The sequence below is a fragment of the Trachurus japonicus genome, chromosome 2 (genome assembly GCF_045865225.1).
Source record: "Trachurus japonicus isolate A0001 chromosome 2, Traja_1.0".
NCBI lineage: Eukaryota > Metazoa > Chordata > Actinopteri > Carangiformes > Carangidae > Trachurus > Trachurus japonicus.
In genome coordinates this window covers 15,581,793-15,602,546 of record NC_140908.1, presented here as the reverse complement: position 1 = coordinate 15,602,546, position 20,754 = coordinate 15,581,793, and the positions used below count along the sequence as shown (strand labels likewise).

At 41.9% G+C, this 20,754-nt stretch overlaps 2 protein-coding genes across 3 annotated transcripts in view; one reads left to right on the top strand and one right to left on the bottom strand.

The window, feature by feature from the left end:
• The window catches only part of rcan1b (regulator of calcineurin 1b), a 32,470-nt gene extending 32,137 nt beyond the window's left edge, over positions 1 to 333 (bottom strand). Inside the window, exon 1 of the mRNA XM_085802704.1 lies at positions 56 to 333. Within this exon, the coding sequence (XP_085658830.1) occupies positions 56 to 181 (126 nt within the window). The 5' untranslated portion in view covers positions 182 to 333. The remainder of the gene's footprint in view (positions 1 to 55) is intronic.
• A 4,200-nt stretch (positions 334 to 4,533) lies between these two features.
• On the top strand, positions 4,534 to 14,322 carry LOC146991023 (chloride intracellular channel protein 4-like). Of its 2 annotated transcripts, none has more exons than XM_085802756.1 (6): positions 4,534 to 6,779; positions 12,588 to 12,697; positions 12,794 to 12,919; positions 13,073 to 13,179; positions 13,831 to 14,012; positions 14,107 to 14,322. In XM_085802756.1, exons 1-6 carry the CDS (start codon positions 4,584 to 4,586, stop codon positions 14,266 to 14,268), a joined length of 2,883 nt encoding a protein of 960 aa, XP_085658882.1. In that variant the 5' UTR covers positions 4,534 to 4,583; the 3' UTR covers positions 14,269 to 14,322. The 2 variants fall into 2 exon arrangements, with proteins under 2 accessions (XP_085658882.1, XP_085658890.1); XM_085802764.1 differs by lacking the exon at positions 4,534 to 6,779 and adding an exon at positions 11,163 to 11,382 and having other exon boundaries at positions 14,107 to 14,316.
• The last annotated feature ends 6,432 nt before the right edge of the window (positions 14,323 to 20,754 follow it).

Genomic DNA, 20,754 nt, shown 5'->3' with positions numbered 1-20,754 from the left:
CAGTCGCTGGGCTGCAGTATAAACGGACAGACAGAGGGTTTGGTTTGGTCCTCACCTTGAGGTTTCCTTCATTGAACAGATCCTCCGGCACCTTGCAGGCGATAAGAGCGTTGGGTAAATCAGTGAACTGGACGTCTACCGTCGCCTCCTCTGCCTGCTGCTGCTTCTGCTGCTTCTGCATCCTGTTTTCTTGCTGTTTTCTGGAAACAACGGGACCGAAATCCGCGTAGAAAACGTGCTAAAAAACAAGCTAACGCGCTAGCCACCGCCGGGCTAACAACAACAAAACAAAACAGACCTAGTGGGTGTCTGTGTCTGTCTAATGATGCCACTCGGTTCAGTTCACGGTGCTTAAATTCACCTCCAGAGGAGTGAAGTTAAACCTTGGATGTGTTATATTAAAGCTGTGAAGCTGCTCTGCTCCACTACACAGCCTGTAAGTTAAGCTGCGTTAAGATGCTAAGCTAGCAGCCGATGCTAACCAACCAGGAAGTAGAAATGACGCTGCTAAACCAAACCAAACTCGCGATACTCTGCGGGGGTTTTCTCTTCTCCTTTCACTCAGAGGAAACTAAAAGCCGCCGTTTATAGCAGCGGCTACTGTCCTGTACTGAAACAACACAATATAACCACCCCAGTGTTAACTATAAATACCCCTCTGGGGGTAATTTGGTTAGCATGGCGCAGGGGATCAAGGAGATGACGTAAATTCAACAACAGCTGATCTGCTTCTTCTCTCCACGTTTCACAGCAGCTGGCGGCCATTGAGCAAAGCAGTGCTGCCCCCCTGGTGGAGGAAAGGGTTAAAGACAGTCCCCAAAGTCTCAAAACCTTTGTGTCAAATATAATTTTCAGTTCTCAATTAAGGATTACAATAAAATAATCAAAGCCATTCCGGTTCCTTTTAAAACAATGACTCAACTGCTGATACATTCTAATACTTTTGTAATGAGATCACTAAGTGTGTTAGGAGTTAATCTAGGTAGTAAAGTATTCTCTAATAAATTTATTAGAAATGTTTTAACTGAACAGTATTACCCTTGAAAGATTACAATGTTGTGGAAGCAAGAACGATTAGAAAGCGATATTTGTCTTATCCTGTCCCTCGGAAAACAAAAGAGATCACATTTAAAATACTGAATGACATTTATCCATCAAACCACTTCCTACATACTAGATTTAATTTGGATAATAATATGTGTGTTTTTTGTGAGAATGATATCAAAACAGTAGAACATATTTTCTTTGAATGCGAGTATGTTGTACAACTTCATTTCAAAACTGGTTGTTATCTAAACACATTATTTTGCCCCCATTAAATTGGATGTGGATCAAGGTTGGACTACAGTTAAAGGAAAAGAACGTGGACTTTTTGGTGAACATTTTAATTTCCCTTGGGAAACATTTCATCAACAGATGTAAGTACCTCAAAGTGAAACCCCACTTCAATGGATGGATAAACTAACTCAGAATGTATAAAAAAATCTTTGTATTAGCCTACATGAAAAGCAAAAATGCCCTAAAGTTATTTTCTTTGCTGGACTGAGACCCTCACGTTCTCTTTTCTTTTCTTTTTGTTCTTGATTGATCAAGATAGCTGATTCAGCACTGTGCATTTATCTGTTACCAATGTGAATTTAATGTTTGTATTTTGAAGATACTTCAATAAAAAAATGTAAAAAAGTCCTTAACAAATGAGCTCTATGCTTTTTTTTAAAGGGATAGTTCGCCCGAAATTGAAATTTCACTCATTATCTACTCGACTATAAGGGCTGGGAGAAGTTTCAGAGTCCTCCGTGGCTTCTCTGAGTTACAGGGGGTCTCGGCGTAGCAGTGCATGTCCATATGACGGTTGCTAATGGATACCAACTGTCTTCGTAACAAAAAGACACACCAAAAAACATCCAAATACCTCCATGCTGCTCGTATGTAATGTCGCCCGGAAAAAAATTAAATAAGTCTATGTTTCAAGCTTGTTTTGTAGCGGAAGCTTCTTGAAGCTCCTCTTCCCGGTTCGTCAAATTTGGACGAACCGGGAAGAGGAGCTTTTCAATTTTGGGTGAACTATCCCTTTAAAAGAGCATTCTGAGTCTGATAAGACTCAGAATCAGTTCCAAGTTGATGCTTTTCAATATGAAGATAAACTAAAGCCTCTGATAATCATTAGGTCCATATAATATCAGAATCACATTTATTTGCCAAGTGTGTGCAAACATACAAGGAATTCAACTACATACAAGTACAATATAAGTAGGTAAAGTGGCCGGTGGATTAAATGTGGTCAGTTGGTAGTGCAAATAAACAACGAGGTAGTATTATTATGAGATAAATAATAAATACTGGATAAATTATTACTATGAGTATTAGTCAGGGTCTTATGCAGAATAAATCAGTCATATAAAGATTAGACTACTGGGGTTTTTTATGGGCCCCACTGGGCGCAGGGCCCCTAGAATTATATCACCTTTCTCCCCTATACAACGGCCCTGGTTGTCTAAATATGAAATGTTTCTTGTTTAATTGTTTATTAAGGACCCCCATTAGCTGGTATCTTAGTAGCCAGCTAGTCTTTCTGGGGTTCACAAGGAACAACACAGAATATACACAGGAAAGTCACATCCTCAACGTATCATTTACAAATACAGTCACACAATAGGTATACCTAATGTTAAAAAGTTAAAACAAACATTTAAAAATTTCCACAGATCTTAGGCCAAATGGAACCTCTCTTACTCGTGTACAGCTCGTATGAAATAAGATTTCAGTTTCTTTTTAACTAGCTACCTGTACTTTCAGGTATTATGCTTACTTTCAGGTACAACAGAGGTAGTGAGGCAGATGTAAGCCCTTATAGGCTGGGCACCTTATTTGGTGCATGACATTTAAATAAATGTAAATCAATTCATTCAAATTCAGGCAGTATGTAGCAGGATATGGCAGAGTTTTGTAGCGCCTATGCTGTATATAGGCTATATAATGATATCTTTATCCTTTAAAATAGACGATAACTTGCATGACACTGCTTCATCAAACTTCCTTTTATGTTTTTTAATACGGTCCGTGAGGTGAAAAGCAAACTGAGAAACATGATATAGATAATAATGAACAAAGTTTCCTAGATTACAAATGATCTATCTCACGGCTTTCACCCTCGGGGCGGCGCTGTAGACAAGTAAGAGCCAGAAATCCCTCCTGCCAAATGCAATCAGGATGTTTAATGCTTGGAACTTCTGTTCCTGTCTATACTAACTAGCGCCTGTGTTTTACAGTGTTTTACACCCTGTGGTTAAGCCAAAAACTAATTTCCACCATTGTCCACAATAAAATTCTAAACTCGCCATCTAATCAGGGCAACAGGTTCAAAACCTTCTGAATTGTTTTTACATTGTTTCCATCTGCAGACAAGATGTTTTGTAGTAAGTCCTGCCCTCTTGTGGTTAACTCTGCTTACTGCAAGCTCGGACAAAATATTGTAGTTCTAGTTTTACTGTAATCTTTATCAATGGAGGATGACTTTGAATAACAAGTACATGTGGTAAGAACTTGATTTAAATGTTCTGAAAGGTTTCTGGAAGCCACAATAGACCAAGAGTTCAGGGTTACAATGAAATTATACCCTCCAAAAAAAATTGGAGTTAAGAGAAATATTTGATTTCATATTCCGCTGAACAGTTTGGACATTATTATTCTGGTTTATGCTATCATTGAGCAACAGCACAGTACCATGTAATGCCACTCATTTAAATTTAAAGTGTAGAAGCTTACTCAATTGCAATGCAGCGCTATTATATAGAACTTTAAGGCACATGTCAGCAATTAATTTTGAGTTTAACAGTTTACAATTGTGCATGTTTTAGTGTGAGTGTTTGTGGGTTTTTGTGTGTATTTGGAACTTCATCTAAAGTGGTGCTGGTCCCAGGGTGGCAGAGGGGTTTAAGCTCCTGGTCATGTGGGGATCAGCCTCCATTTAATCCTCTGGAGGGAGAAGGAGAGAGAGAGAGGGAGAGAGATTTGTATTTATTGATGTCCAACTGCTTAAGGTGCAGTACAGGTTCGGGAGCCTTATAGCCACAAGTAAGGAATAGAAAGATTGTGTGTTTACAAACAGTAAACCTGTATATCTATATTTTTTGACTCCCGACTTGGAAATTTGCAACTTTCTGGGAACGGTAAAGACTTTTCACGATCTTCAGAGCTCTGTAGATTATTCCAGACCTGTTCTGGAAAGCTGGACTCTGAAAACCATCCCTCACAAAGCAACCTCCGGATCTAATTCAGGATTTGAGTCTTCTTGTGAGTCCCTTCCTTCCTCGTCTCTTGCTTGCTTGCGTACCGAGGGATACTTTTTCCAAGCCTATTGGATATACTCTACTTTTTTGACAGTGGTGCCATCACCATTTGGACCTAATCTGGGACCTGCAACCATTCTGCAATTTTAGTCTTAGTACTTTAAAACAATATCAAACCTTTCTGGGAACTTGACCCCATTCCAAAAAAATTTGATATCTTGGGGAGCTTATCCTGTAAAAACGACGGATCAATTCTTTGTGACGGAGTGTGCCACCCTTTCCTGAAGATTCACCATGGCTCAATCAGGCTCGTGCCCAAACCCAGACCTATCAAACGCTGCGGTTTCCCACAACCCAGATGTCATTAGTACAGATCTTGATACCCAGAAAGGAAGAGAGGATGAGGAGGGCGAAGAGGAAGACGGGGAGGTGGAACTAGCTGAGGAGGTAGGGGAAGATGTTTTGATGATGGCTGAAGCAGGAGATCGACGAGGCAAAGGAAAATGTGGTGAGCAGGGTGAAAGGGAGGAAGTATCTATTGTACAAATGGCCTTGTTACCAAATGGAGTAATAATAGAGGGAGAAGGAGGAAGTGAAACACTGGAGGGAGATGTTGAATTGGTAGATGAAGAGCATGAAACAATAAATGAAGAGGCAGATGAGAAACAGGATAGGATAAAGGATGGTCAGGACCAGATGTTAGACGACAATGAAGAAAAAGAAGATAAACCAGAAGCAGTGACAGCATGTTCAGAAACTTCAGTAAGGGAGGAAGAGCTTAATGGAGGAGACAATGAGTTAGAAGAGCATCAGATTGTGTCTAGTAACTGTGAGTCTCTCCAAGAATCAAGTATTCCTGGGGAAGAATCAGTAAAACCGACACATTTGTGTACTGATGACGCAACCAGAACAGAAGTTGTTTTGCCTTTTGCCAATAATGAGGATGCAGAAAACGTGGAGGACCCAGCAACATATGTGGTTGTTACCACAGGGTCAGAACAGGTCAATATTCAAAATGATCTTTGCCAAACCACTAGTACAATCACAGAGGTGGGCAATCAGACCAACCAATTAGACACTGATGAGAAGGACAACTCAGAATCCAGCAAACAGGAAGTTGAGCCAGCGAGCAATAATATCTCAGGGAAACAAAATGACTCTGTAGTGGCAAACGCTGAGGAAGAGGGAAACAATATAGTATGTATCAAGGATGCAGTGCCCACTTGTGATGATGTTGTAGACATGGAGGATCAAGCAAATCTGAAGGTAGAAGAACCCGAGTTGGCCTTTGTACCCTCTGAGGGACAGCCGCAGACAGGGGGAGGGGTTGAGGAAACAGTGTTGGAAGGGATCAAGCAGGAGGATGAGCAAGTGGATCCGGTTGAAGGAGGGGCAACTATGGAAGAGACAGCTGAGGAATACCACCAAGCTGATAGAGAAGGAGAAAACCAGGCTTTGGAAGACCTTCTAGACCCAGTAGAGCAGTGTGTTGAGGAGGTACCTTCAGATGCACAGCAAGATGTAGATCTGGACCAGGTGGAGGAGGCCTTTGAATTAGAGGAAGGGGGTGAAGTCGAACAGGAAGAGCCAGAAGGCGAGGTCACACAACAAAGGAGAGAATCTACAACACCGGGTGGTGGGGACTTGCAAGGACATCCTCCACAGCTCCTTACAGAAGCTGGGGCAGACTGGGGGGAGAAGTTGAGAGAACAGCCAATTGAGATGGCTCACATAAAAGATGGAAGGATGGAAGAAGAATCAGAGGAAGATGCAATGGTAGAGATGGCAGAAGAGCCTGTGACTGTTTTAGATGATGAGATTGAGGAGATAGAGGAGAATCAAACAAGTGGACAAAAGGATGGCCCTGTTTCTGAGACAAAGAATGAAGGTGAGAAGGCCGAATTTGGTAAAGAGAAAGATGACGAGTTGGATATAAATGGAAGGGTTAAAGGACTGAAGAAGGCAATGGAGAATGGGATGTTGAGCCCAGAGCCGCAGCCACTTCGGAAGGAAGGCTGGGGGACGGTAAAGGTACTGTCACCGAGGAGAAGAGATACCGACTGGATAAAAAACGATCAACTTGAAGAAGAAGGAGCCACGGAAATGAAAGACTGGAGGAAAGAACTTAAGCCTGTAAAAAAGGAGATGTGGGAAGCTGAAAGGGGAAGGAAGGAAGAGGTGGTGAAGAAGGAACCGTCCCAAGAGAAGAAGAGAAGTCCACCAAGGAGGGAGGACTGGATAAAGGAGCTGAAGTCAGTGATCAAAGATGAATCCCTGCCCAAGAAAAAGGACGAGCAGGTGAAGAGAAAACGAGTGGTGCTGTTGGAGGACGGTCGCTCATACATGCCACAGAGGGAGGCGATGACTGAGGGGAAGAGAGAAGAGGTGAAACTCATCTCCCATAAGAGGACGGAGAGCCCTTTGCCTCCTGTACGCAGGAACAGCAAAACACCCCAAGACCAGGACTATGAGATCTCACTCTATGTCAAGGTAATAAGATAGTCACACACATGAGACTTTAAAACCTTAAGAGTTTTGACAGAACTAAGGTAGCCAGGTGCACTTGAATTCAAAGCAGGTTTGAGCTTCAACTCTTGCTTAAAGGGATAGTAGTTGGCAAATTGGCCCATTGCTATAATCCCTATATCATAATCGCTATAGTCATAGAAGTAGGTTCGTTACCTTTAATTGTCAGTGCAAGCTAATTTTAGAACGGCGGAGCAGAGCCACAAGCTGCTCAGAGCTACGCTATGGAGGCTTCTTGGTTTCCCTCATCAAACTCATCAAATACACAATCCAACAACTCCAGAACGCTCTGGTGGACAAGTTGTGACCTGCACATTCACCACACTATGAGATAATAACACAACGTTACCAGACAGAGTTGTTTTAGAGGGAAATTCATGCAAAACCGCTAAAGCGTGTTCTGCATTTGCCTTGAAAACAACTCGGCCTCGTAACATTCCATTATTATCTCATAGTGTGGTGAATGTGCAGCTCACAACTTGTTCACCAGAGCGTTTGGAGTTGTTGGATTGTGTTTTTGATGAGTTTGATGAGGGGAAACCAAGAAATCCCATTAACTAGCTCTGAGCAGCTTGTGGCTCTGCTCCGCCGTTCTAAAATTAGCTTGCACCGACAATTAAAGGTAACAAACCTACTCCTAAAACTATAGGGATTATGGCAATGGGCCAATTTGCCAAAATGTTGAACTATATCCCTTTAAGTGAAGGAAACTGGACTTTTCGGTTTCTTTCATCCAAAAGACCTCTTCAGCTCTGAGTTCTGAGAACTTTAGAAGCTTTTGGTGAAACGTCTTTAAGGAACCAAAATGTCCAGTTGCCTTGCTTCAGCACTGAAAGACTCTAACTGAAAAGCTCCACACTTTATTAGCTGCGGACTACTGCACCTTGGACCAGTTCACTCATGGCAGACAGGTTCAACTGAGCCATTTTGGCCCAAGCTGGCAGTTCCACAACTATTCTATTGGCAAAAAACTGCCATGGGAAAGTCAGTGCAAGTGCAAACTACAAAGCATTTGTGTACTTTTGGAATATCAGTGTATGCGTGATCGGGTCTGAGTGAGTGAGTGCATGGGAGAGAGAGTGCGAGAGCAAGTGAGGGAGACACTCTATCATGATCTGCTTACCTTATCCCATTAAGACAGTGATATCCTAATCCATCAGGCATGGTAGCCTACATTGCTGTGTACATGCACTTTTAAAGGTACACACTATGATTATACTTAAAAAATATGACTGTACAGGCCCCCACCCCCCAAGTTCTCGGTGCCTTAGTAGCACATTCCTGCCTGAGGTGAGAATAAAGACAGCAGTCCAGCTGAGAGGTTTAACGCCAAGAAAAAATGCACTAATATCTGAAAACACACGCACACACAAGCTTGTTCTCTGTGGGAGCTCATAGAGGAACAATGGCTTCCTTTGTCAAGGGCTCTGCTGGCTTTACACTCTGAAGTACATGGAAATATTATGGAGAGGTGATGTACACAGTTCAACTTCAGACTGGTTCCACTGACACTGGGCCAACTGGTTATTAAACGTATATTTGTAAATGTATATATATTTATCATAAAGGCAGAGTGCATACCGTTCCCTATTGATTCTTCATGTATCCAGGCCACTAATGGCTGGACAGTCCGACAGCCAGTAGCAGTGCAGGGTTAATCTCTGCATTCTCACGGCAAGCTGATTAACCTGCTGCTTGGTGCTATGAGCTCTGAGCACAGTGGTGCTGGAAACAACACGCTCAGATCAAACAAATCAAATGCTGCATTTACATTATGTTCATCAACATGACCCAGGACTATAGGTCAACCAGGTTTACTGGGTAAGATCTGGTTTATGGTGGTATTTGAAGGGGGGTTTGAGCACCCTTCTGCATCTTCTCATCATCTGCATTTTGCCCCTTGTTCTGCATGCTTCACTTGAGTGGGGCAGCAAAGACAAGTTTACCTGTGGAAGGGTTTCATTTGCAGCCTCTCATTAATTAACCACAGCCATCTTGAGCAGATCTCAGCTGGCAATCCCCCTGGTGGCTTTCCTCAGATCTTTGGGCTAAAGACCGAGATTTTTCCTAAACCACAACAATCAATTTGAACCGGTTGTGTGTCATTCTTTGCAAACAAGTCCTGGAAGCCTACCGTATTTTCCGGACTATAAAGGCCTTTGCACACTGAGTCCGTTTTTGTCGTCTGAAATTGCCGCACGTCAAAAAATAAATTCGACCTCATGTTGTGTCAATCATGTTTACACACCGAGTCCGAAACTTTCGTCCGTCATAAAAGTTTTCGGAACAGGTTCGATTTAATGCGTTTTTCGCATCCGTGAAAAGTCTTTTGACCAATCACATCAGCGTTTCGAGGCTGAGAGGGAGGGGAGGGGGATCACCGCTGTGTCTTGTGTCTGTGTGTTTGTGTGTGTGTGTGCGCCAGCCGCTGTTCAGGATCATGGAAATTGTCCGTCTTCTGTTTAATGTGTGAGCTAATAATCAATATCTATCCAACTGGACCACTGACATCCTAAAATAAACTGTTGAAGTGATCATAATAGTTCCGCTGCTCATTAACAAGCAGCAGATCCCCTCACTACTGATCCCCTCGCTACTCCTCTCAGGATGGACACTTTTTCTCTTTAATTTCTCTACAAGTGAGAGAACCACAAGTGCATCATTGCGTGACGATTTTTGCCTCCCTCTCCGAAATTTCGAACACAAAATAAAAACGCATGCGAATAAAACGCAACGGACTCAGTGTGCAAGGAGCCTGCACGTTACGTTTTTTGTCGGATGACGGATACGAAAAACGCATGCGAAAAAAACGGAGTCAGTGTGCAAAGACCTTTAGTCTCGTTTTTTTTCCTAGTTTGGCTGGCCATGCGACCTATATTCAGAAGCGACTTATATAGCAAAAATATAGCCTACGCTATGACCACAAGAGGGAAGCCAGGCTTTTATTTCTAAATCCCTCCTCATTCAGTCGCTCATCTTCATCTTCCTCACGTGCTGTTCTGTAACACTTCACCCAGTCAATTCAGAGTATTTTCACAGCGTGTTCTGCGGCCCGTCTTCGGTCTCTTTGCTCCAGGCAACGGAGTTGTTTTTCTTTTCTTTTTTGACCCGGCCTGTAGCTGAAGCTATTTGGTTCCGGCCTTTCGTGTAAACAAAGCCCCGGCCATTATATGAGACCCGGCTATTAATTAAATGTTTGAAAAATAAATGCGACTTATAAACCGGTGCGACTTATATATGTTTTTTTCCTCTTCATGACGTATTTTTTGAAAGATGCGACGAATACTCCGGTGCGACATATAGTCTGGAAAATACGGTACTTTACTTCCTTCAGTTGGGGATACATAGCTAACCTGTCCTCTCAGGGTTTTTACGTTCCTGGACAGTAGTTCCTGGACTTTATACAACATCTCTGTCCCGTCTGTCCATCCTGGGTGAGGGATCCCTCCTTTGTTGCTCACCCTGGGCGCATGACGTCTGTCCGACTACCCATTTCTCCGACTCCGACCATACATTTCTTTATTTTTGCGTCATCAGTCCGACCTCCCATTTCTCCGACTTAAGTAGCCCTAACCCTTAACCTTACCCTAAACCTAACCTCAACACTGTAGAATGGGTAGTCGGAGAAATGAGCCGTCGGACTTGTGGGCAGTCGGACTGATGTATGCTCCCCGCTCACCCTGAGCTTTCTCCTGGTTTTCCCTGTTACAGTAAAAGGGTTTTCCATGGAGTTTTTCCTCAGTGGATGTGAGGGTCTAAGGACAGCGGATGTTGTTATGATGGGATGTAAAGCCCTTTGAGACAAACTGGTGGTAAAAACGGGCTATACAAATAAAATTGCCTTGCCTTGCCCAGTACAACATCTGGTGCGGTTACGGCCACATCATCCAGGAAGAGGCAACAATAGACATCTCAGATGTTGTGGGTATGAAAAAGATCTTTCTGTTCCAGATGTAACACACACTCATCCATGTGTGTATGTGTATGTGTATGTGTGTGTGTGTGTGTATGTGTGTGTGTGTGTGTAGAGCAGAGATTCCATTGCCTCCCACTCCTAAGAAATGAAGGAGCTCTTTTCATCTTCACACCGAACAAACCTCAGCGTTAATTAAATTAAAATCATATCCTAGACAAACAGCGGAAACGCATAGAAAGAGTTCACCTGCATCAAAACACACACACACACACACACACACACACACACACACACACACACACACACACACACACACACACACACACACACATAACATTCACATATACAAATATACACATACAAACACACACCCACTTTTTGTATGACAAAGAGGGATTGTTTGCGTGAAGGACACACTGACATACCAGAGAGTGTCAGTCCAGTACTCCAACAGACAGATTGTTCAGTCAGATAATAGTCGGTGGTTGTCATGGTTTTATTGGACATTTTATTGGACATAACGATAGATTAACCGATCTTCAACACAACCTCTCAAACCATAAGGACTGTTGACCTGGACACTTCACCATGTCCTGGTATGAATTAGCAGTTAAAAAACTTGGCTTTCCAACTATTGAGTTATTCGTAAAGGTAAGTGAAGCTTCCAAATAGTCACTATCACAACTTTTCAGATGATTATTTACATTATTCAAACAGGTGATACTGATACTTGACCACTCACAGTGCTTTATTACTTGTCACACTGTACATTCATACCTTAGATGGACCAGCCGTCATGGGAAATGTGTGGTTCAGTAACTTGCCAAAGGACACTAAGCAGAACCGACGACCTTATAAACTGTATATAAAGAGCCTTTTTCATCCTATGATGCCAGTTAGTATCCAGTTCTGAAGTGTTAGATGCCTCCTTAAAGGGATATGCAACATTTTTTTTGTGTCTTGCCTCACTCCTGAGTCCATGACCAGCAGATAGACACCATCCTTTCCACTGTGCGTGCAGTAACAAGGGAGATAGAGCCGTATCGCCGTAATTAGCTTAGCTCAAACACTGGAAGTGTATGGGTAGTGTTAGCCTGCCTGCTACCCGAGCTGAAATCAACAGTCAGAGATTTAATTTTAGCTCTAAACTCAAACATTTCAAACATGTTTAGGTGAGAAAGTAGCCGTTTAGATCAGCAGTGTGTCGTTAATTTGTCTAAATACCAGCTGTTTACAATTTTGTTGGGATGAATTCGGCGCTACTCAAGCTAGCCGTTGTGACCAACGCACTTCCGGTTACTTTCACAAAATAAAACACCCGTTGCCCTTTACATACAGAAAACCATGACGATAGAATTTGTGCTTTTACTTTGAAACAGGAAGCTAACCTACCCTCGATGTAGCTAGCTTGAACCAAAATAAAGCGTCTTTGCTTGAACCCTCCGTTTTGACCGATCTGGTCCCGTTAGCGGCATTTGACCGCTCAAGATGCCTTACCGGAGAGTTTTGTCAGCTCTGAGACGAAGATCGGCCCGTTTAGAGTTGCTGAAGAGTTTCTCTGATGACTTTAGGTGGAGGCAGGCTAACACTACCCATACACTTCCAGTGTTTGAGCTAAGCTAATTACGGGCGATACGGCTCTATCTCCCTTGTTACTGCACACACAGTGGAAAGGATGGTGTCTATCTGCTGGTCATGGACTCGGGAGTGAGGCAAGACATGAAAAAAAAAAATTGGTGTATCCCTTTAAACTAACAGACTAAACTGACTGTGCGTCTTTCCTGCGCTGTCCACCAGACAGAACTCAATGCATTGTTTGTGTGTCTATTCATGTGTTTGTGTTGGTATTTGTGTAGGCGGGCAGTGATGGGGAGAGCATTGGTAACTGTCCGTTCTCCCAGAGGCTCTTCATGATCCTGTTGCTGAAAGGAGTCATCTTCAACGTCACCACCGTCGACCTCAAACGGTAACACACTACACACATTGTCCACTAGAGGGTGACACATACAACAGCTAAACTTCAATCATAGAATTTTTTTTATTTTGCAATCTGGGTTGTCAGGAAGCCAGCTGATCTCCAGGACTTAGCCCCGGGAACCAACCCTCCCTTTGTGACCTTTAATGGGGAAGTCAAGGTCGACGTCAACATGATTGAGGAGTTCTTGGAGGCAAAGTTAACCCCACCCAGGTACGCGCACATTCAGAAGAGGTTGCTAACCTGATAATCTTGCTAGTTTTTGTCAGCATAGTCCCTTCCATACTGGAGAAACAGTAGCTCATGATACATTAAGAACTGTCAGGACAAAGCATGAACTTTTTGAGTGGACTTCTCTTGCTCTAGCTACCCCAAACTGGCTCCCAAACACCCTGAAGCCAACACAGCCGGCATTGATGTGTTCTCCAAGTTTTCCGCTTACATCAAAAATCCAAGAAAAGATACCAACGACGGTAAGAGGGCATTGAGGTAGAACTGACATTTCTTCAAAAGGTGCACACTAAAAACTGTTGGGTTAAAATTAACCCAATTTTAACCCAACTGCTGGTTCAAATAAGGACGAACCCCTTTTTTGGGTTATTTTAACCCAATTGGTTGGGTTAATCTTTTAAACCTAACTTTTAGGGTTGAATATTCAACCCAAGAGTTGGGTTATGCTAACTATAACGTTGGGTTATTTTTTTAACCCAACTATTGGGTCGTGTATAAAGCACTTGCTCGACCCAATAGTCGGGTTAAAAATAACCCAATGTTGTAGTGCGCGGACAGCATTTTTCAAATGAACCGGCCAGTTAAGTCACAGAATTACCCAACCCAACCAAACAAATGGGTTACTCACTGAAAAATAACCCCATTACTTGCACAACCCAGGAATTGGGTTAAATTCATAGCCCTATAACCCTGAAAATGGGTTACACTCTGGAAAAACAACCCAAAAAATTTAACTCAACACCAATTACCAAGAAATTGGGTTACAGAGACAACCCAACATTTTTTAGTGTGTGGTGGAGACCAAACACAGACAGTTCACTGAATGCAACTTGGTCATTCTGGTCTGGTTGAGAGGTCTTAGTCTTCTCTCACTGTCTCTTTCTGTGTGCCAGCCTTAGAGAAAGCCTTGGTGAAGTCTCTTCGCCGTCTTGATGACTTCCTGCGGACCCCCCTGCCTGATGAGATCGATGCCTACGCCTCGGGAGACCTCCCTGATTCCTCCAGGAGCTTCCTGGACGGGTCTGAGCTCACTCTGGCTGACTGCAACCTCCTACCTAAACTACACATCCTTAAGGTTCAGTCAACCTGGTTTTAGATTTCAGGATCAATGTGACAATAATCTGACCGTTACAGAATCAGTTTCCAACTCCTGTGTTTTTTGTTTCTAGGTTGTTGCTAAGAAATACAGAGGCTTTGAGATCCCAGATGACATGACGGGGTTGTGGAGGTATTTGAACAGCGCCTATCAGAGGGATGAGTTCACAAGCACGTGTCCTGCAGAGAGGGAGATTGAATTCGCCTACCTGAATGTTGCAAAACGAATCAAATAAGGAAAGAAATGATGAATGAATGAATGAATAACCAGTATAAGTAAGATGTAGAAGAAAAACACAGTCGGAGATGACAGAAGGAACTCCACTAACCTCCACTAAAACATCTGTAAACTTCTTTTACCTTTGATATCTATGCATGCATGTGTGTGTGAGTGTGTATATGTGTGTGTGTGTGTGTGTGTGTGTGTGTGTGTGCTCTCACAGGTTGGGTTGCACAGTCATCTATACCTTTATGCAAATCGTTCTATACATTAGACATCTGCTTGCAGAGTTAATTCTTGATTTCTTTGTATTCACTGTTCAGTCGATGGCAGGACCAGTTCACCATAAATAACACACAGACACACTTTATCATTCTATATTACAGTAAAAAAAAAAAATGCAAATCAACTATTAGCTCATCAGTCTAACAATCTTTACGTAATATTACATTACATTTCAATCAAAACCTTCCCAGATAGAAATTTAAACTTTTGGCATTAACTTTACTTCCACATCTGGGCATATTCCAGCTGTAGACACGTCCAGATATGGAAATAGCCAATCAGTTACAATCATTTTATGATATATATCTAAAATATCTATAGAACCAGTACTGGAGTAAAAGCCATTATATTATCTTATTAATCTTATGAATGCTAAGGTTCCTGCTAACCTTCATAGATCTGGTTTCCTTTTTAAATCTGTAATAATAATGATCATAACAAGGGTAATTGTCACTGTCTAAATATACTATGTCCATTTAATATTTTTTACTCATTAAAATCTAAAACTATATCAATATATTAACTAAATTCAAATGGTAGCGCATTTGAAATATTAGCATACCGTCTAAACCATTTATACAATGTCTCCATTTTAATTATTCTATTCTAATGAGGATCAGATTACATAATCTTTTCCAGGAAGCTGTAAACTGATTATGAGGTAAAGAAAGCAGAATATTGATGATGAGGCTTTGAGTGCATTGCCCCACATTGATTCCTGTTCAGATACAGTGAAACATACTGGCTAGGGCTTGTGCTAAGCTAAGCTCAACATGTCTTACAGGGTTTATGGATTTAAGATACAAGTTTGTTATGGTTTGGTCCTTTAGTTCGTTATTTGTTCCATCAGTTGTATCAGTAAAAACAACACTGCATTCACCAGACTGATTAATAATTTGTAGGTAGTAATTGTGGGGTTTTAAGGTGGATCTGAGAGCTCAGTGTTGTACACTTTAAAAACACACGCACATAGACAAAAAACCTCAGAAAACATTTCCCACCAATTTGACAACACATGTAGCCTACTAGAAATAGGAAACAAATATACAAATGCGCTGCAAATGCATGCTAATATGTGCGACTCTAAGCTAACAGCACATTTTTTGCAATGTCTTAATGTGACATTGTCATTATGATAAACCAAACAAAGTTACTTTTAACTCTTTGTCCAACTCTGCGAACAGGGAGCTAGCTAGCCGTCTTCATAGAGGCTAGTGCACTCAAGCTAGGCTTTTTCCTATTTACAATTGTGTATTTGATTGATGATTGTTTTCTGAAGTTAACCACATTTTATCTAATTGCATCTTTCTTAAGTTGCATTCCAATGATCGCTCCTCTCCTCTTATATCGTCACTTGTAGAAGTTTATCTTAAGTTGAATTAATATGATTCAAAGACTTAACTTTATATGTTAAAATAATATTTACAATTTGTGATCAGAAAATGATCCAGGAGATGAAAATGGCTCCTTTTTGTTGTGTTGGCCTTCAATACAATTGACCAAGCACATTTCAAACACTCTTAACCAGAGGATAAAAGCGTCATCTTTTTCCTTGTTCCCCTGAATGCATCATCATGTCACCTTTAATTACTGGGTAAATGTGTTTCAGTATGTTTCACCACTGTAACTGAGAGTTGTTAATGAACACTGCTCTGTGTTCTGGCCTTATGTCTTTATTAAACTGATTTTATCACTGGGTGTGTTCAGTTTGTCTTTATTGTAAATATGAATATTTACAGTGTCCCTGATTGGTTATTCTGATCCCACATCTTGTAAATGAAATAATGAATCTCTTGTGTCACAACAGACTAGATGATTAAACCTAAGTGTTTATATCCGCCAGTTTGCAGCACATCATCACATTTCAATGAATGACAACAGTCTTGGTAAGTTTGTGCTCTCTGTGGCTGAATGGCAGAGTGAAGGTTTACTGGTCATGGGTTCGATTCCTGCCTCAGTCATGTCACATCATTGCTTAAAGGGATATGCCAACATTTTTTTTTTTTTTTTTTTACATTTCTTGCCTCACTCCAGAGTCCATGACCAGCAGATAGACACCATCCTTTCCACTGTGCGTGCAGTAACAAGGGAGATAGAGCCCGAATCACCCGTAATTAGCTTAGCTCAAACACTGGAAGTGTATGGGTAGTTTAGCCTAGCTTAGCTCAAACACTGGAAGTGTATGGGTAGTGTTAGCCTGCCTCCACCTAAAGTCATCAGAGAAACTCTTCAGCAACTCTAAACGGACCGATCTTGGTCTCAGAGCTGACAAAACTCTCCGGTAAGGCATCTTGAGCGGTCAAATGCCGCTAACGGGACCAGATCGGTCAAAACGGAGGGTTCAAGCAAAGACGCTTTATTTTGGTTCAAGCTAGCTACATCGAGGGTAGGTTAGCTTCCTATTTCAAAGTAAAAGCACAAATTCTATCCTCATGGTTTTCTGTATGTAAAGGGCAACGGGTGTTTTATTTTGTGAAAGTAACCGGAAGTGCGTTGGTCACAACGGCTAGCTTGAGTAGCGCCGAATTTGTCCGAACAAAATAGTAAACAGCTGGTATTTAGACAAATTAACGACACACTGCTGATCTAAACGGCTACTTTCTCACCTAAACATGTTTGAAATGTGGATAAAGTGAAATATTTACAGAGTTTAGAGCTAAAATGAAATCAGCTTCTGACTGCTGATTTCGGCTCAGGTAGGAGGCAGGCTAACACTACCCATACACTTCCAGTGTTTGAGCTAAGCTAATTACAGCGATACGGCTCTATCTCCCTTGTTACTGCACGCACAGTGGAAAGGATGGTGTCTATCTGCTGGTCATGGACTCGGGAGTGAGGCAAGACACGAAAAAAAAATGTTGGTTGTATCACTTTAACTTTCAACTATTCAGCTGTCATTGGACAGTCTTTGATTCCTGATGGTATAAAGCTCATTCTAACTCAGGTTCTCTGTGGCCAAAAGGTTAGTAGCCTATGTCAGGTTACCAGTCATGGGTTCAGTTCTTGCCTTAGACATCTTTCTTGCATTTCTTTGTCAATTTCTTCTGCTAATTCAACATGGTTCAGCAATGGCTTTCAGCATTCACACGCATTTTCCGTTAATAAATGCTCTTTCTAGTCTTATTTAGTGTGCTTTTATTTTGGAAAATCTTGGCATTAAGTCTAGTAGTTGAATAGTTTTTTTTATTTAGTGACATTTTGCTCAAAGTTAAAGTGGTTGTCCATTTAAATCTAAGCACATCTCTCTCTCACACATACACATACACACGTAAACACTCAGCATGTGCAGACACACACACTCATCACTGAGGCAACAGTGATGAGTGACCTCTGCTGAAACCCCCTGAATGTAATGATCCAACGTTTACACACCCTGGTCGGCAAACACATAACTAGGTTGCTATGGAAACCTCCGGAGGAAGAATGTCTTGCTGCTTGTATCTCGTCGGGACTAATCACACTGTGTAAAGTCCCTCTTCAAATACTTTAACAGAGCAAAATAGATCTGTATTTGTGAGATAAATTAATTACCCAGAGTTCATTGAGTCCTGGATCAAAGCTGCAGTTTTCTATTATTAAATATCTAATGACACGTGATGAGTCAGCGTTTCCTGTGTTGTTGTCATGACTCAGCAGTGACCTCAGTCTCCATAATGAACAACTGAAGAGAGTATGGCTGTAGAAAAATACAATATCAATCTTTATTGTCACAATGGGCTGTTGCTGTGCTAGGAATGAACTTTATTTTGAAGTTTTCACACACAAATCAAACTCACGTGTGCCTGTCTTGGAGGGAAACAAAGGGTTAACGGGTGTTCATGCGCCGCACACGGGCACACATCGTCTTCTCTGATTGGTCAGTCGTGTTAATTAATGAGCGAATGAAAAGGTCTGGCGCTGGCATAGGGAGGGAAGGGGGGTTGGGGCTTCATGATGCCATGGCAACAGTCTGAAGGGACAGGGATGGAAGGATCAGTTGGACAGAAGCTCAGACTTCAGGATGTTTGATTGATTGACTATTCCTCCCTTGTGATTGGTTTCAAAATAAAAGCTGAGTAAATTAGCATCACCAAGCTGAAGTGACACATACAAGACAAGCGGACTGTAGCAGATGGATGGATGGATGGATGGATGGATGGATGGATGGATCAGCAGTTCTGGGTGGGTTCAGGTCTGGGAGCCATCAGTTCTGGGAGCAGTACTTCCAGAAACACACTGTTGAGGACAGAGAATAAGAATCAATCAGAAGCTGTTTCCCAGCTGTATTGAAGTAAAGAATACACAATAATAATCACAGAATCCTGATATAACCCTGATATAACATCTATTTGATCAACTACCATTATGATTTCAGTGTAAAAGCCTCCATAACACGAATGGGCAACTAAGTCAAACACATTGACGGACTATAGGGTTGTATCTTGGGCTACTGGTCCAACCAACCAAATTCATAAAAGGTTTGTGTGGGAAAAAAAGTTGTTGATTCTACATCTACATGAGATTCTGGCATTTCCCTGATGTCTCTCAGTTGGTGAAGAGCCAAAATCAAGAAGTGAGGTGAAAAGTCAAAATAACCTCCTTTTCTTAAAGTTATAGCCTACGCCAAAAAAAATTTTTCATGTCTTGCCTCACTCCCGAGTCCATGACCAGCAGATAGACACCATCCTTTCGACTGTGCGTGCAGTAACAAGGGAGATAGAGCCGTATCACCGTAATTAGCTTAGCTCAAACACTGGAAGTGTATGGGTAGTGTTAGCCTGCCTCCACCTAAAGTCGCTAATTAGCTTAGCTCAAACACTGGAAGTGTATGGGTAGTGTTAGCCTGCCTCGTACCTGAGCCGAAATCAGCAGTCGGAAGCTGATTTTATTTTAGCTCTAAACTCTGTAAATATATCACTTTATCAACATTTCAAACATGTTTAGGTGAGAAAGTAGCCGTTTAGATCAGCAGTGTGTCAAGCTAGCTAACTCAAGCTAGCTGTTGTGACCAACGCACTTCTGGTTACTTTCACAAAATAAAACACCTGTTTCCCTTTACATACAGAAAACCATGAGGATAGAATTTGTGCTTTTACTTTGAAATAGGAAGCTAACCTACCCTCGATGTAGCTAGCTTGAACCAAAATAAAGCGTCTTTGCTTGAACCCTCCGTTTTGACCGATCTGGTCCCGTTAGCGGCATTTGACCGCTCAAGATGCCTTACCGGAGAGTTTTGTCAGCTCTGAGACCAAGATCGGTCCGTTTAGAGTTGCTGAAGAGTTTCTCTGATGACTTTAGGTGGAGGCAGGCTAACACTACCCATACACTTCCAGTGTTTGAGCTAAGCTAATTACGGCGATACGGCTCTATCTCCCTTGTTGCTGCACGCACAGTGGAAAGGATGGTGTCTATCTGCTGGTCATGGACTCGGGAGTGAGGCAAGACACGTAAAAAAAAAATGTTGGTGTATCCCTTTAACACCATCCCTTAGTTCTGCTGCAATAAACGTAGACTCCGACTCCCAGGATGCTCTAAGCTCTGTCTTCTCCGTGTTATTAAAAACACAGTAGGGCAACATTTAAGCCTCTGACTTTCACCTCTTTTGTTGGTTTTCTTGGTCTGCGGTGGGAGCGACTTCTTGAAGTTTCGACCGGTTAAACTCGGGACGACGGCATCCGCGCTGGTTCTGGACACGGTGCTGTTGGCCGCTGTGGGAGGAGCCGTGGTGGACCTCAGCCCCCCATCAGCAGGAGGCTTCAAGCACAGCCGCAACAGAGAGAATGGATGGTAGATTATTATAGGCAATGACAAGGCAATAGCCCAGTTTTACAAACAGTTTGTCTCAAAGGGCTTCACATAGCATCACAACAACATCCTCTGCCCTTAGGTTGGATGGTTTACATGAAGGTTCATGATGAAGATGATTCAAAAAAACATTTACATAATCGCTCTTCAGCTACCTCATCATAATCATAATGAATAAGATGATTTTTGACTAAGCTAGTTTGCACAAATTAATAAAAAGTAATGATATAAGTGAATATGTTACATGAACTCACCACTTTGGTTTTCCTTCCTGAATTTCTGCCGTTTGCTGTAAAGACAAAAAAAAACAAACACTCAATTTAAAGACCCACTGTCTTCCTCTTCACATATTTACTACCTCAGTTGGATTGTAAACTAAGATTATATCCACAACTGCCAAACTGGAGGAACAAATGGATCACTGGTTAGAAAC

What these genes read in the sequence shown, in the direction of transcription:
- LOC146991023 (XM_085802756.1), top strand. Translation starts at nt 4,584, where the DNA reads ATGGCTCAATCAGGCTCGTGCCCAAACCCAGACCTATCAAACGCTGCG. An exon ending in ACCACCGTCGACCTCAAACG is followed by an intron (nt 12,698 to 12,793) that starts GTAACACACTAC and finishes CTGGGTTGTCAG; the next exon opens with GAAGCCAGCTGATCTCCAGG. An exon ending in AAGAAAAGATACCAACGACG is followed by an intron (nt 13,180 to 13,830) that starts GTAAGAGGGCAT and finishes TCTGTGTGCCAG; the next exon opens with CCTTAGAGAAAGCCTTGGTG.